Genomic DNA, 17,055 nt, shown 5'->3' with positions numbered 1-17,055 from the left:
AATTTAGAAAACGAATCGCGGATCTGATTTCACATGCGACAGCATTTTCAATTACAGCTGACATTATAAAGAAGCGCTACAAAGCATGCGTCGGGCAGCAGTGATCTGAAAATGGTGTACATGTCTTCTACTTGAGTCAGAGTAACTGCCATGCATGCTTGGAATTGCGATCATAGGGCCGCCGCAGATAGAAATAGAAATGGAATCCTTGTATATTGATTAACCAAGTATCACACTTGACTAATTTGGGAGCTCTATGTCAAATATGCACTTAAAATTCTTTTTAAAAATAATTTTATTTGTAACAGGAAACAATCCAATGCCTTCGATTGACATGAAAGACATGATGAGCAGTATTTGTTTGGAATGACTTCAGTAACACATTGCAAAAGGTAAATTCCAAATATCTGCTGTAACACTAGAGAAAATGCACCTGACGACTCATAGGAGGGACACACTTTATGTTCATTCATTTTCAAAGCTCTATATTGTCCAAAGTATTACACGTACAAATATGATCGATGTGTAAGCAGAACTGTAAACTCACCAAGGTTGCATTTTGCACTTCACAAATGTTCTGTAATTGCCTGTGGTCAATTGATGCATGTCCAAGAGGTAATCGAGTTCATTCCTTATCTTGTATAGCATTGTCCTGTGAGTAATCATCGCAACAGTCTTGAGGCGTTCTCTGAGGTGTTCCAGTGATCTTGACAGTGGGGGTACGCGAACACAGCTCTTAATGTACCCCCAAAGGGAAAAGTCACAAGGCTCTACATCAGGGGACCTGGAGGGCAGGGGGGGAAGGGAACAGAGCCACATCATTTTCACTACTGAGTGCAAACCAGTGGGGCAGAAATTTGTTGTTTAGGAGGTGATGAACATCAATACTCCAATTGGGGAGGGGGGGGGGGGGGGTTCCCTGCATTGTTGGAAGGTGAGGGAGGGGGAGGGGGGTGCCCTGCCTTGTTGGAGGATGAAATTCTTGGACTGAGCAGTCAGTTGTGGAAGCAACTATCAACTGCAATGTATTGAGTTAAGAGGTACCCCTCACAGTCTTTTCACATTAGAAAAGTCACCCATACAGATTCATCGGTGACTCTGTGCAAAAAACTTTAACTTCAGCAAAATACATCACAATTTTATAAGGATTTTCAGTGCCCCACACTCTCACATTGTGGTAATTTGCCTTTCCTTATAAATGGAAGGTTGCTTCATCACTGAATATCAGCTTGGGGACGAGAAACTTTTTTCCCTGCTTTTCACCATTTTATCAAGGCACTGGTCTCAAAAAGTCAACTGGTGGTCACAATGCAAACTTGATAAGTTTATGGCTCTATTGATTATTCATGCATCAATCTTACTCATATTTGTACATGTGTACATGTAGTACTTTGGAAAATACAGAACTTTGAAAACAAGTGAATCATGTATAGTAGCCCTGTATATTCAAAAGTTAAAATTTATCACCAAAGTAATGATTAAACCTTTACATTCTCCTCAGCTAGCAAAGTCGGAACTGCAACTGTGGCTCTTGGAAGGTACCTTGCACCACATGTTCGTGAACAAGGAACGAAGTTACTGACAAAAGTGTCTGGGTCAGGAGAGGAAGAAGCCAAGGCACGTATGGAGGGAGTGCTGGAAGTGGCAGCTGGCGCAGTGCAAGGGATTGGCACTGTGTATGAAGGACTAGAACGTTCTGCATCCATATTAGGCAGCAGCCTTGCTAACTCCACAGTGACAATTGTGAAACACAGGTGCGTAAATGATTTACTTTCTATTTTCTTTTTACAGTATGTATTTACAAAAAGTATAGTAAAATTTTGGTTAACCTAAGAATTGTAGTTGTGATGGTCATTTATGACAACTGGATTTTAGAGATGCCTATAAATGCTGGCATATTACTAGTAAAAATATCCCTAACGTAGACAGTTCAGTCACTGACAGTCGTAGCAAAATGTCTCTCATTAGAGTAATTATTATGATGATTTTTCCTCTTGCGACTTGGAAATCTTAAATATCTTAATATTGAATGCTAGGAAATTGCTTTTCTCAAATTCTGGATTTTCTGTAATTAATTGTAGTTGTTTGTTGAAACAAAACACCTACATTGAATCACATAAAATCCAGGAAATCCACAGCATATTGTAACAAGAAGATAATATAAAACCCACTTTGATGCTGTAACTTCAGCAAAATATGTCTGGGGAATAAAAAGAAATTATGTTTTGCTCAAGGTGTACCCTCTCCAAGAACAAATCTGTTTGTAAGCAAACATGGACAGAAGAGCTTCAACCCAAATCTGGTTGGTTAGTTAGTTGGTGAGTTAGTTAGTTTGTTTACAGATACATGGCTGCTGTCCTGGTATACATTGAAATCCCTGTGTCATAGTATTGAACACAGTCCTAAAAGAGCTAGAATAAAATGATGCAGCCCATTGATGATGTACTCGGGTACAATGGGGCATGTATTTTGGCAAATGTTCCACATCCTCCAAATGTGGAAAATCTCAACAAACAGCATGCATTCCAATCTCATTCATTTAATAGATTTCAGTAATTGAAGTTGGTATGGGATTACATGATATGCAACGTGGGTAAAGCACCTTTATTCTGTGGAGTCACAACACATTTAAAACTGCTGCATGAGGCATTCCCTCACAGTAGGCACATAGCTCCATACCTCTAACAAATGGTTTGAGGCATTGCCTCCAGCTTAAAGATGAGACAGCTACTGAGTCTTGCCTCTCCTGCTTATGCAGTGGTTTCACTTCTGACATGATTAGGGCAACTGCATAGGGAAAGGAAAGGCTGTTAGTGGTGGTCAGTTTCAGTGTTAGATGTGTGATGAGCTCTCTTGGGGATAGAGCATCACAACAATGAAATGAACCAAGTGTGCACTCATTGTTACTCTGGAAGGAATTGTCTGCTAGTTGGAAGTGTTTGTCTTAGAAACAGTTGAAAGCACCAGTTGTATCACATGCAGATCCTCACTCATGTTGGCACCTGGATTCTGAGACAATTTCCAGTTCTTTACAGAGACTGGTAGGCAAGGTGGTGAAGGTTAGCCTCATTTGTGAGGCTTCTGCACAGTGATCAATTTCCAGCATTAATCCTAAGACTAATTGGGTGCCAGTTGTGAGCTGCATGGGGGTCTAAACCCAAGGCTTTGCTGGGTCTGCAACAAGATTAGCAGTAGATTGCTTGACCTATGTTGCTCAGTGGAGAACTATAGAGTCACTGTGGATTGGTCAGGTGTGCAATATTTACTATACATGGCTACTCAGGTGGCAGGGAAATGTGGAATGCATATGTTTGTCATTTTTACATTACTGAGACCCTCATTAGAAAAACTAGGATCACATAAACCACTATTTCAATAAGCCAGATAGCAAATGTAGGGAAGGAGAATCTCAAAATATTCACTGTTAAACTACCAGAGTATTCGCAACAATATCCCAGAGCTCACAGCTCTCATAGAAAGCAGTCATCCCACATCATGCTAACTGAGAGGTACATGAAACCCAAAGTAGAGATAGGGAAATTTTTGACAATACATGGAACGTATATTGGAAATATTGGTTAGGCTTCCCAGGAAGATGAATGTGTACAGCAGTAAGCAGAAGCATTAAGTCTAATGAGGAATTTATCCTCTGTGCACTACTATAAACAACAGTAACGAGGTTCTGTGGGCTTAAATTAATAACAGGATGTTTTTACTGACCACCTGATTCACACATATCAAGATACAGCCATTTAAAGATAGCAAGGAAATACCTTGAGCATACAGTAGTAGTAGTAGTAGTGGTTGGTGACTTTGACCTGTTTATCATCAACAGGGGAAAACCACTGATGTGTTATCAACAGTAAGAACAATCAGTCTTGTGAAGTAATATTGAAAAACTCTGACAATTGCCTCGAACAACTATTCTAATAATCCACACGCAAAAGACATATTTCTGATTCCCAGTTAAAAAGAGACACAATCTTCTAGAGAGTGTCACCAGTGAGATTGGGATTAGCAATCATGATACTGTTACAGGAGTAGCGGTCACCAAAGCTTGGAAGGCCATCAAGAAACCTAAGAGAATATTTTGTGGTTAAAGCTGAAAGACATCCACAGTCTGCGTAGATGTATTCTAAATAATTGTGTTGTTTGGAGAGCACTACAATCTCATAAAAAAAGACTGCAGGGAAACTGATAAAGAAAATTAAAAGCAATGTATCTGTGTTTGAAGCCTACAGTAATGTTCGCAATCAGACCCAGGTGAATATCTTTCTTAATACCAGGAAGTTCTGATCATAGGTAAAGTCAGTGAATGGTTTCAAATCTTCCATGCATTCTCCTGTGAATCTGACTGTTGTTGAAACAGAAAACAGCAGAAATATTAAATTCCATATATTAAATTCCATATTTAAAGAGGTATTCACACATGAGGATACTATTGTACCAATGTTTGACCACTGTGCAGACTCACAAATGAGAGATATTGATAGTACCATCCCCAGTATTGAAAAACAGTTAAGACTGTTGCAGAATTAGCTCCTTTATAAGATCATATTTATCAGTAGTCTCTTGAGCTCCAAATAATCCCACATGACTGTAAAAGAGCACAGCTCATTCCTATTTACAGAAAGTGTAAGAGATCAGCTGCACAGAATTAAAACAGGTATCACATGCATTAATCTGTTGCAGGATCCTAGAGCCTACTCTCAGTTCAGAGTTTATAAAGTTCTGTTCATTGAAAGAATCAGCACAGATTCAGGAAAAACCACCCAGTGAAACACAGCTTGCTTTGCTTACACATTGTGTCATACAAACAATAGATATAAATGAATGTGTAATTTCTGTGTTCCTGGATTTCCAAAAGATATTCGATACTGTACTATATTGTTGGCTACTATCCGAGACAGGACAAAAAATCACTGACATTGGAACAATGTTATCTCCACCATTTCCTGTACAGAGACTTGCAAAGTACATAGGTTATATATGTACATAAACATGTATCACCTCACGTGTGTAAACAAGTCTCAATCCATTTATTGAATAGTCTCTGAAAGCAAAATGTATGTTAGGGACAGTACAGGCCGGTTTACACAGACCTGCCTAGAGCATTAAAAGTGCATCTGTCATCTGGATACAGCAACAGACACACCAAGACTATTCCAAACCTGCAGAAAGACCAACAGCCATGAATATACAATAATTCCAGGAGAGTCTACCTTGCATGTTACTGAAGAAAATTCCAGCACAAATGGGCAAATTCTGTGTGCAAGCTTATGGTCTGCAATCTCTTCACTGAAAGTGATGTTTAGTAGACATCTGTCTAATGTACATGTTCTAGCAACAATTGAAGCCTGGAAGTCAGAAATGTTGAAAGTGTCAAAATTATGCAGTGTCAAATTGTTCATGGAAACTGTTGTATATGCCAAGGTAAATAACATGGAAAAGGTTGAAGTACCACAAAGGTTTCATAATGTTCACAAGAATGTCAATAGATGTAGGAGAAAGGATGTTCGATGGCAGCAGCACGGTGAATGCTGAATTTGTTGTGCCTGAAGGCAGTGATTGTTGTAACCTGTGTCTGGTGTGAGCTATGCCATTGTAGTACTTTGAGTGTTGTGTACTTGCATTGATACTGTTAATTGCTATACTATAAAGGAAAGGAAAGAAAAAAAATGGTTTTTAACTAAAAATGAGGCCGGCCACGGTGGCAGAGTGGTTCTAGGCGCTTCAGTCCGGAACCGCGTGACTGCTATGGTCGCAGGTTCGAATCCTGCCTCGGGCATGGATGTGTGTGATGTCCATAGGTTAGTTAGGTTTAAGTAGTTCTAAGTTGTAGGGGACTGATGACCTCAGATGTTAAGTTCCATAGTGCTCAGAGCCATTTAAGCCATTTTTGAACTGAAACTTGGAGCTGATAATTCATGGAAGCCCATATTCAACGTAGAAAGGGACAGCATCTGTTCCTAAGCAGTTCAAACCATAGGTATTGTGCTGTATTTTGCGTTACATAATAAAATATCTATGAGGAATATTGCCATTTTAGTTTCATTATTACTATTCTCTTTGATATTATATAGGTTTGTTTTCAGGTGCTGTGCAAATGCAGATATCCCTGCAAGTCATTATTGTATGAACACAGAGAGCTTGTGGCTGTGCAGTTCTACCAACTCGCTGAAGAGCAACAGGGTATATACTTAATAGGGTGCTTTTAAGTAACTTGTGTTGACAGAAGACATCACGGTAGATACGGTAAGCCCTAAGAGAGCAGGAACCAAGCCAGCATGTATTGCACAGTACCTAATGCTTCAGGAAGATGTGTGCAAGGATGTAGTGAAAATTTCTAAAATAGTTTTTTGAATTTTTTCCCACAACTACAGACTCATGAAGAGAAACTTGAAAAGGGAGAAACAATGTATGATGACTGTAGAGGAAACATTGCAGGTTTCTCATGCTTATAAAAAAAAGTTCAATGATGAAGACATGAATCTAATCAAAGCAGACATTAATAGTTTTCCCAGAGAAGAATGTCACTGTGGCAGAAGAAAGTTAGGTAAAGAAATATTTCAGCCTGAACTTAAATAAAAACCAGATGTATGCGTCTTTTAAAGAAAAACATGTGCCTTCCTCACTGACTTACAAATATTATTCTACCATCTTCAAGAAATTCTTCAGCTATGTTTCTTTCAGCAAACCAAGAAAGAGCACGTGTGAACTATTTGATAAGCTGAGTTTGCAAACTAAAATTATCTCTGATGAATCTGTCAATTCTGCACTGTTAATTCATCATGAAAATGCCAAGAAAGCTCAGGACTTGATGAAAATCGACTTTACAAATTCATAGATGCATACCATCTGGTGAGCAAGATGTATGAGACAGGCGAAATACCCTCAGACTTCAAGAAGAATATAATAATTCAAATCCCAAAGAAAGCAGGTGTTGACAGATGTGAAAATTACTGAACTATCAGTTTAATAAGTCACGGCTGCAAAATACTAACGCGAATTCTTTACAGACGAATGGAAAAACTAGTAGAAGCCAACCTTGGGGAAGATCAGTTTGGATTCCGTAGAAATACTGGAACACGTGAGGCAATACTGACCCTACGACTTCTCTTAGAAGCTAGATTAAGGAAAGGCAAACCTACGTTTCTAGCATTTGTAGACTTGGAGAAAGCTTTAGACAATGTTGACTGGAATACTCTCTTTCAAATTCTGAAAATGTCAGGGGTAAAATACAGGGAGCGAAAGGCTTTTTACAATTTGTATAGAAACCAAATGGCAGTTATAAGAGTTGAGGGGCATGAAAGGGAAGCAGTGGTTGGGAAGGGAGTGAGACAGGGTTGTAGCCTCTCCCCGATGTTATTCAATCTGTATATTGAGCAAGCAGTAAAGGAAACAAAAGAAAAATTCGGAGTAGGTATTAAAATCCATGGAGAAGAAATAAAAACTTTGAAGTTTGCCGATGACATTGTAATTCTGTCAGAGACAGCAAAGGACTTGGAAGAGCAGTTGAACGGAATTGATAGTATCTTGAAAGGAGGATATAAGATGAACATCAACAAAAGCAAAACGAGGATAATGGAATGTAGTCGAATTAGGTCGGGTGATGCTGAGGGTATTAGATTAGGAAATGAGACACTTAAATTAGTAAAGGAGTTTTGCTATTTAGGGAGTCAAATAACCGATGATGGTCGAAGTAGAGAGGATATAAAATGTAGACTGGCAATGGCAAGGAAAGCATTTCTGAAGAAGAGAAATTTGTTAACATTGAGTATAGATTTAAGTGTCAGGAAGTCGTTTCTGAAAGTATTTGTATGGAGTGTAGCCATGTATGGAAGTGAAACATGGACGATAAATAGTTTAGACAAGAAGAGAATAGAAGCTTTTGAAATGTGGTGCTACAGAAGAATGCTGAAGATTAGATGGGTAGATCACATTACTAATGAGCAGGTGTTGAATAGGATTGGGGAGAAGAGAAGTTTGTGGCACAACTTGACTAGAAGAAGGGATCGGTTGGTAGATGTTCTGAGGCATCAAGGGATCACCAGTTTAGTATTGGAGGGCAGCATGGAGGGTAAAAATCGTAGAGGGAGACCAAGAGATGAATACACTAAGCAGATTCAGAAGGATGTAGGTTGCAGTAGGTACTGGGAGATGAAGAAGCTTGCACAGGATAGAGTAGCATGGAGAGCTGCATCAAACCAGTCTCAGGACTGAAGACCACAACAACAACAGATGCCTTTAAGTAAAACATGCACTGTGTCCAGAGATTGGCAAAAAGTTTTGTTTACACCTACGCGGACACTCGGCAACATGTTTTACTCAAGACAACTCTCAAATTATAACTTGGGAATACAAGCTGTTTCGGGCAAATTATTCATGTGCATGTGGTATGAGGACCTAGTTGGCCAAGGAGGTAATGAAATGTCGTCCTGTGTATTAGAGGTTATAGCTATGGGATGATGCACAAAAAGGTACTCATTTTGTGGTGTGACAACTGCATCAGACAGAACAAAAATTGTATAATGTTGATGGCTTTAATTTTGCTTGTTTCAGAAGGTATCTTTGAAAGTGTTGAAATCAAGTGTTTAGTATTTGGTCATAGTTACATGCCTTCTGATCAAGACTTAGGTATTATAGAGAAAAGGAAAAAGAAGGTTATGGTGGCCACAGCTAGAGTAAAAGATCCTTGCAGGTCAGGGGCGGGCAGGAATTCTGCACTTGCACGTGTGCAGCTAACAGGTGTTCTGCATGCACATGGGGGCAGGCTGGCCACCCGCTTCTCCCCCCCCCCCCCCCCCCCCCCCCCCATACCATCTCTCCGCTTCTTTCTCTGTAATGCGTTTTGTTTCCTGGCCTGCTTGATTGAATGAAGGAATAAGGTTAGTAGGAGTGCTTGAAAGTAATCATGGTTTGAAAAAGTACCTATTGCCTATGATACGTTTTATTTAATTATCACAGGTGGCGTTTACAATATGTTTAATGTCTGGAACAAAATTTCTACATACAGACAAACACAAACAGTTACGTAAATTTTCGTTACTGATGTTTGCTCTTAACCGAGACTTATTAATTTTCATAACAGAAAAAAATCTCTCACAAACGTATGTCGAGCCAAACATTGACATTATCTTCATGGATTCATGATGGAGACGAGAAAACTCTTGGGTGGAAAGTCATGATAAAAATCTATTACACGTCTTGCCAAAAGGAACTTGTCTCTCAGGTGAGAATTACGCTGTAGATCTATTAATTCCCTTTGCAAACTGGGATGAATATCATCTACAGAAACAGCAGATTGTCTCGAGAACTTTTCAAAACCTTGGGATAAGTATGATATATCCTCAAATCACTTGGGAAATTCCTCTTTTATTGCACTAAGAACGGGAACATACTGAAATTTATTATAATGATGTTCAATATTAAACTTCCGCTGACCAGTGAGAATACTGTCACATATTATACATTTCCAATTTTCACGTTTTTGTACAAAGAAAAAATGATTCTCCCATTCCTTTTTAAAAGATATCAAATCTCCAGTTCTCCATTTCCTTGATTCACTTTGCATTTTCCGGTTCTTGAAATACAACGTTCACTACGTAGTGGTCGATTCGCTTCAACGTCCGCAGCTTAGCCTGGTACTACACTGTCGCAACCTGCCGGCTGTCGCCACTGTCCCGGTCGACGATTGCACGCGAGCAGCACACGTGCAGCACTGTGTGTTCATGAGCCGCGTGCAACATTTGCCTGCCCCTGTTGTAGGTGATCAGCATAGGTGAAGGTGATTTCTTGGATCTGGCTTCCTTAGTTAATACATATCTTAGCACCAGCTAACTAAAGATCATCAAAGCTTCAGTTAGACACTTCACTTTAGACAAGAAAGGAAAGCTTCTAATGAAAACTCATTGTGATGAAGCAGACTGGACTGAGTTCTCTGTGTTAAAAAAGGGACAGAACTTCAATGATCTGCCATCCTTAGGAAATGTGTACCAGCTTCCACTGCCAAGCACATTAAGTGAAGAGAAAAAGAAGGGTGTATTTGTTATGATCACGTTTCTTGACATGAAATATAGAGCATTTTATGAATTTTTGTGTAAGTGATATCAGATTGTAAGAATTTACATGGACATTTAGCATTTTCTTGGCAAAGTAGCATGGCACATTCAGCCTTACCAAAATCTTAAGTTTTATGGGAGTCTGTTCCTTTTAAAATGTGTTTGTGTGAAATGTTAACAGTGATGTCAAATATCAGAATTTATGTTTCATTAACTACAAAGTATTTGTAATACAACTTCCGTAAGGTTTCTTCTCAATTTCCTAAATATTATTTTTTGGCACATTCAGCTTATCCCACTTCCAGTCTTGAATTGTAAATCCAATAAACCACATTCAGATTTATACAATGACTAGTACATTCAAAGATAACACTGGAGAACCTGTATTCTACCAAGGGAGGGCACATTTGTTCTTCTGGTGTCCTTCAGTTATCATGAGTTGAAGAGGAAAAAGATGGTCATTAGAGTTTGGTATCTTAATTGTGTTTTCTAGGGTGACAAAATAGTACTTTACAGCCATACTACCCATGCCCATGTAGTTGCTGTTTCCAAGTAGGGCAGCACTCTGGTAACACACTAGACTTGCATTCGGGAGGGCAGCAGTTCAAATCCTTGTCTAACCATCCAATTCATGTATTTTATGGTATCTCTAAATCACTTATGGCAGTACTGGAACAGTTCCTGTGAAAGTCACTGCCTGACACATGGCCCACTCTGGTCTTCTCAGAGCTTCTGCTCCCAGCAGAGCATTAAAAAACTAATCTTCCTCCTTTTCTATAGTGCTTATGCAATAACATCCAGGTACCTGTGATACAAACAAAAAAAGGAGAGAAGTTTTTTAGTTGATGTAAAAGCCAGAGATCATTTTTCATTTTCTTGTTATAACATTATGAACCTAAAAAGTACCTTCTTGGGTACACACTAATGCTACCATGTGATTATGAGTAAAACTTCCAAATTTTGGATGGAGCTAAAAATTATTTTTAGGTGATCTGATCAGAACAAGCTGATCTATGTCACTATAAGTTAATAGCATCTGATGATAAGTCAGTGTTTTTCAGTGAAATGTAGTTATCTTTGGGGGTTGAAGTGACTGTTGCCTGGCTACATTTTTCATTGTTAGTAACCCAACTCAAGGTTCCAACAATATTAGGAAAGGGATAGATTGCTACACACCGTAAAGATGACCTGTTGAGTTACAAACAGGCACAACGACTAGATTGTTGCACATTATAGCTTTCGACCTAGGCCTCCTACAGCAACCTCATGCACACGACCACTACCACCGGCAGTTCTGACCAGAATGTAACTGTCAGGTGAATAGCAATCTGGAGTGGGGCAGACAAAGGAGAGGGATAGCAGGGTATGGGTGGGGGGAAAGAAGGGTGCTGTCAGGAAGGGCATGCAGGGCAGCCTGATTAGATTCCCAGGCATAGCTTCAGGAGGTGGGGTGTGGGGTGAAAAACATGGAGAGTGGAAAAGGAGAGTAGCGGAGAAGGGGAAAGGATGGGTGGGTGCATTGGCAGAGAGCAGGACACAATGAGGGTGGGGGATGTGAAAAGGGAAGAGGTGACAAGATAGAGGGGGCAGAAACTGTTCAGTGAAGGGTGTAGGGGCAGTAGGTTACCATAGGTTTAGGTCAGGATAATTTCAGGAGTGGAGAATCCCCTGTAAGGCTAACTCTAATCTGTGCAGTTCAGAAAAGCTGGTGGTGGAGGGGAGGAGCCAGATGGCTCAGATTGTAAAGCAGCTATTGAAATCAAGCATATTATGTTCAGCTGCATGTTGTGTCACTGGGTGCCATACTTTACTCTTTGCCATACTTTGCTCTTTGCCATACTTTGCTCTTTGCCATACTTTGCTCTTTGCCATACTTTGCTCTGTGCCATACTTTGCTCTGTGCCATACTTTGCTCTGTGCCATACTTTGCTCTGTGCCATACTTTGCTCTGTGCCATACTTTGCTCTGTGCCATACTTTGCTCTGTGCCATACTTTGCTCTGTGCCATACTTTGCTCTGTGCCATACTTTGCTCTGTGCCATACTTTGCTCTGTGCCATACTTTGCTCTGTGCCATACTTTGCTCTGTGCCATACTTTGCTCTGTGCCATACTTTGCTCTGTGCCATACTTTGCTCTGTGCCATACTTTGCTCTGTGCCATACTTTGCTCTGTGCCATACTTTGCTCTGTGCCATACTTTGCTCTGTGCCATACTTTGCTCTGTGCCATACTTTGCTCTGTGCCATACTTTGCTCTGTGCCATACTTTGCTCTGTGCCATACTTTGCTCTGTGCCATACTTTGCTCTGTGCCATACTTTGCTCTGTGCCATACTTTGCTCTGTGCCATACTTTGCTCTGTGCCATACTTTGCTCTGTGCCATACTTTGCTCTGTGCCATACTTTGCTCTGTGCCATACTTTGCTCTGTGCCATACTTTGCTCTGTGCCATACTTTGCTCTGTGCCATACTTTGCTCTGTGCCATACTTTGCTCTGTGCCATACTTTGCTCTGTGCCATACTTTGCTCTGTGCCATACTTTGCTCTGTGCCATACTTTGCTCTGTGCCATACTTTGCTCTGTGCCATACTTTGCTCTGTGCCATACTTTGCTCTGTGCCATACTTTGCTCTGTGCCATACTTTGCTCTGTGCCATACTTTGCTCTGTGCCATACTTTGTCAGTGGCCATTCATCCTGGTGGACAGCTGGTTAGTAGCTGTACTCATATGAAAAGAACTGTGCAGTGGTTGGAGCAGGACTGGTATAAGACATGGCTGCATTCACAGCTGCCTCAGACTTTGATGGGGTAAGATGGGGCTGTGACAGGACTGGAATAGGAAGTTCTGGGTGCATGGATGGGGCAGATCTTGCACCAGGGTCTTCCATAGGGGTCTGACCCCTGTGGGAGTGTTATAGGGATGTACTACGACGTTGTGGAGGTTGAGTGAGTGACAGAACACCACTCATTTCAGGGCATGATTGTAGATAATCAAAGCCCTGATGGAGGATGTGGTTCTGTTGTTACAGTCCAGTGTGGTAATGGGTGACGAAGAGGGGCACTTTTTTGTAGCTGGCTCTTAGGGGTGGTGGGAGGATTAGAGGTGTGTGGGGAAATAGCGTGGGAAGTATGTTTATGGACTAGGTCTGGGGGTTAGTGTCTGTCTGTGAAGGCCTTGGTGACACTTTCAACATACTGGAAAAGGGAGCGATTTTTTGGTGTGGGAGAGATGGCAGCTGTCAAAATGCAGGTACTGTTGGTGTTTGGTTGGTTTAATGTGGAGAGAGATGTGGATGGAGCCATTGGGGGCGGGGGGGGCGGGGGGGGGGGGGGGGGGGAAGAGGAGGAGGAGGAGGAGGAGGAGGTCAACATCCGGGAAGATAGCATGCTGGGTTGAAAAGGATCAAGTGAAGTGAATGGGAGAGGAGGTGTTGATGTTTTGAAGGAATGAGGGTACGGTGTCTTGGCCCTGAGTCCAAATCATGATGCTATCACCAGTGAACGTGAACTAGACCAAGGGTTTGGGGTTTGAGAAGGCCAGGAATGTTTTTTGATGGCCCATAAACAGACTGGAATAAGAGGGTGCCATGCAGGTGCCAGTGGCTGTGCCACAGATTTGTTTGTATACCTACCCTTTAGAGGAGAAGTTGTTATGTATTAGGATAAAATTAGTTAGGGGTATGAGGAATAAGGTTGTGGGTTTTGAGTCTGAAGAATGTGAGAAAGGTGGTGTTAAAACGTGGCAAGACCATGGGAATGAGGGATGTTGGTGTATAGGGAAGTGACATCACCAGTGACCAGTAGGTAAAGGGATGGATATAGTGGAGACTCAGTGAAGGAAGTGGTTAGTATCTTTGAGTTGGAAGGCTAGATTATGGGCAGTTGGTTGGAGGTTGTGGTCAATGAGGGCCGAAATCCATTCAGTGAGGACACAATAACCAGCTAAAATTGTGTGTCCAGTATTGTTGAGTTTTTGAATTTTGGGCAGTCAGTAGAGGGGAGAGGAGGGGTGTCATAGGAGTGAGGAGGAAAATGGATTCAGAGGAGAGGTTCTGGGAGGGCCTAAGGCTTTAAGCAGAGATTGAAGGTTATGTTGGGCTTCTGGGATGGGATCACACTGGCGGAGTTTGTAGGTGGATGAGTGAGACAATTGGCAGGGGCCTTCCACCAGGTAGTCGCTGTGAGTCGTCATGAGATTGGTGGAGCCTTTGTGTGCCGGGAGAATGATTAGGTCAGGATCTGTTTTGAAACTGTGTAATACTGTCCTTTCATCTGCTGAAAGGTTGGTATTCTTAGGAAGGGATCTGGGAAAGGATGGTGAGGCCAAGTTGGTGGTAAGGAATTCATGGAAGGTGACCAGAGGGTGGTTAGGTGGGAGGAGGGGAGAATCCAGTTGGATGGTGGTATAAACTGGGAGAGGCAATGTTCATTGTTGGAATTTGGTTGGCTTTGGTTGGAGGAATTGGTGGCATGGAAATGTTTCCATTGCAGTGATAAGGAGAAGGAGAGAAGGTCTTTAACAAGTCCAACATGGTTAAATTTTGGTGTAGGGCTAAAGGTGAGGCCTTTGGATAGGACTGAAACTTCTGTAGGGATGAGGATTGGTGGAAAGGTTAACAACAGTTTGTCAGAGTTGTTTATGCTCTTGATTTGGAGTGTGGGTAGGAAGTTTTGGGGATGTGGCAAGCTGAAAAGGTCTGCTAGGTGGTGTCTTGGTGCTATGCGTTGTTGAAGAGGACGAACACTGTGGGTAGTGTAGGTAGTTGGATAGTGGTGCCCCAAAGCAGTAGGATGTCAGCAGGATGTATAATTTATGGAGGTGCCATCTGGAATGCCCTTCCAGGTGTTTCAGAGCAAGGGATTCAATTTTAGAAATCTGCTTCAAATAAATTCCAGTTCTTTATAGCAATCACGTTTACATGTGCCTTTAATCCTCACCAAATTAAACATTTCAAGTTTGAAACAATTTTTCATATTGCACAAAAACTTTGAAATTCTGTTCAAGACTGCCCTGCAAACACTCCCTGAATATTGACTCCATACCAATCTGTATGGTCTCTGCTGTAGAGCCATTTATAATGTACTAACAATCAATATTTTCTAAAGCACTATTACATACAAGGTGTAATGTTTTGCAGAACTAAACAAAAAATTTTGGTACAATAACAGTGCTGCTTAAATTACATTTTTAACATGAAAATTAATGAAATAGCATCGTTGAACAACCACTTTACAATAGTCTTTATTTACATTTTAAGTATTGCTATTTTTCTTACCTACATTTACTCAATGTCTGTGTGTATTGTGGATTATTGTGCAATTAACTTTTATGAGTAAAATAGATAATAATACCCAATTCTAGGCAGTGATGATAAGGCAGTCTTTCTATAATGTTCTGAAGGAAATAAATCTGCATAAAAATTAATGATTCAAAGGTTGAAATTGTATCCGCATGACACAAAAGTAGAAATAAAATGTATATGTAAGTGGAAAGAGGAATGAGCAAATTAGCATATATTTATAATATATATGAAAAATATGTGACGACTGGATTGCATTGATAATCAGTCCTGGTATTGGTAACTGCATAATGTTATTTCCCAGTCAGCCACATTGCAATACCTTACCTTCATTTTGTTCTTTATGTGACAAGTGTCGTACAGAAGAGATAAAAAAATACTTTGTTTTTCCTTGTAATTTTTTCTTTGTCCATAAATTAAGCTCTTCATTGTTAGAATGTTTTCCTATGTCACTTCTATTTCCCATACTTTAATGGGAAGGTAATTAATGTTGTGATGTATCAGTTTTTGACCATTTAAAAAATTAGAGTTAACAGTGCATCAGTTCTCACATATATTCTCTTCAAGCAGGGCAGGAAATTCCTTTTGTCAGTGACTGTGTCATATTTAACCCAAGTCACATAGTAACTGTTTACCAGATGTGTTCATAAAGACAGTTGTTTTTCCTGCAAAAGTAAATGTTGGCTATATGTCCTTTCTTACACAATGCAGTCATACACCATAGTTGAAGTATAATCTGTCCAGATGCAAATGATTTTTTTATTGTAATTGTAAGACCATATATATATATATATAAAAAAACAATTTTTTTCCAGATATGGCAACTCTGCTGGTCAGGTCACAGGTGAAGCTCTGGATGCTGTTGGAAATGTCTGGGTAGCTGGTCGTGATATCAGACATCTTTCACCTAAAGGGCTTGCAAAGGCAACAGCTATTGGTGCCAGTAAAGGTGTTGTGGAAGCCACTGGGCATTTGCCAGGACCATCAAGTAAAGAGGAATGATTACTCTTCGGTAGTCTTCAAATAAGTCAGTTATTATCAGAGAATCAAAGACATGCTGCTTACAATTTGGCTTTCCTTCATGTTGAATGATTTAAAATTACTTTTTTATTGGTTCACTTGAAGTGACTGCAAGGCATTAATAATTTTGTAATGGTGGACTTACTGTTGACATTGTATAGTTGTTGTTATCAGACTTTACAGTGCACAGTTTGATAAATCTGCCTTGTATGTACATTTGTATTGTTATACTTTGATTATAATAACTTTGTGATTGACATTAAGCAAGACAGTCGGCAAGGGCTGAGGTGTCAGTAAACTACAGTTCTTTCTATGGTTTCACATGCTCACTGTTTAGTAGGTAACTACAGAATCCTGATAAGTGATCCTGATTATATGATGTGGAAGAGGGAGGAATAGCAGGAACAGCTGGCCATTGATATCTGTCAATCACTTAAGTCACTTTATTGAAGCTGAACTGACGGCAAGGGGGGGGGGGGGAGGATGTTATAAATTTCATTCACTGATATTTCATAATTATTTGAACTGTTTTCTCAAACGGGAGTTACATTATGTTGTGGGTGGTCTTTAAACTGGTGTTGTACTAAGAAACATAAGGCACCTAAGCTATGATAAATTTCTTCTAAATATACACAGGTAATAAATTTCTAGGATATGGTCAGTGAAATTACATAAAT

The 17,055-nt window shown here is 40.3% G+C and overlaps 1 protein-coding gene across 1 annotated transcript in view; it reads left to right on the top strand.

Moving 5' to 3' along the window:
- The window catches only part of LOC124606095 (protein spartin), a 97,041-nt gene extending 80,201 nt beyond the window's left edge, over nt 1–16,840 (top strand). The window contains exons 7-8 of the mRNA XM_047138060.1: nt 1,502–1,754; nt 16,174–16,840. Coding sequence (XP_046994016.1) covers nt 1,502–1,754; nt 16,174–16,360 — 440 coding nt within the window. The 3' untranslated portion in view covers nt 16,361–16,840. The remainder of the gene's footprint in view (nt 1–1,501; nt 1,755–16,173) is intronic.
- The last annotated feature ends 215 nt before the right edge of the window (nt 16,841–17,055 follow it).

The sequence above is a fragment of the Schistocerca americana genome, chromosome 3 (assembly GCF_021461395.2).
Source record: "Schistocerca americana isolate TAMUIC-IGC-003095 chromosome 3, iqSchAmer2.1, whole genome shotgun sequence".
In the NCBI taxonomy this organism is placed as follows: Eukaryota; Metazoa; Arthropoda; class Insecta; order Orthoptera; family Acrididae; genus Schistocerca; species Schistocerca americana.
Note: the sequence above shows the minus strand (reverse complement) of the source record. Positions and strands in the feature narration are given on the sequence as shown.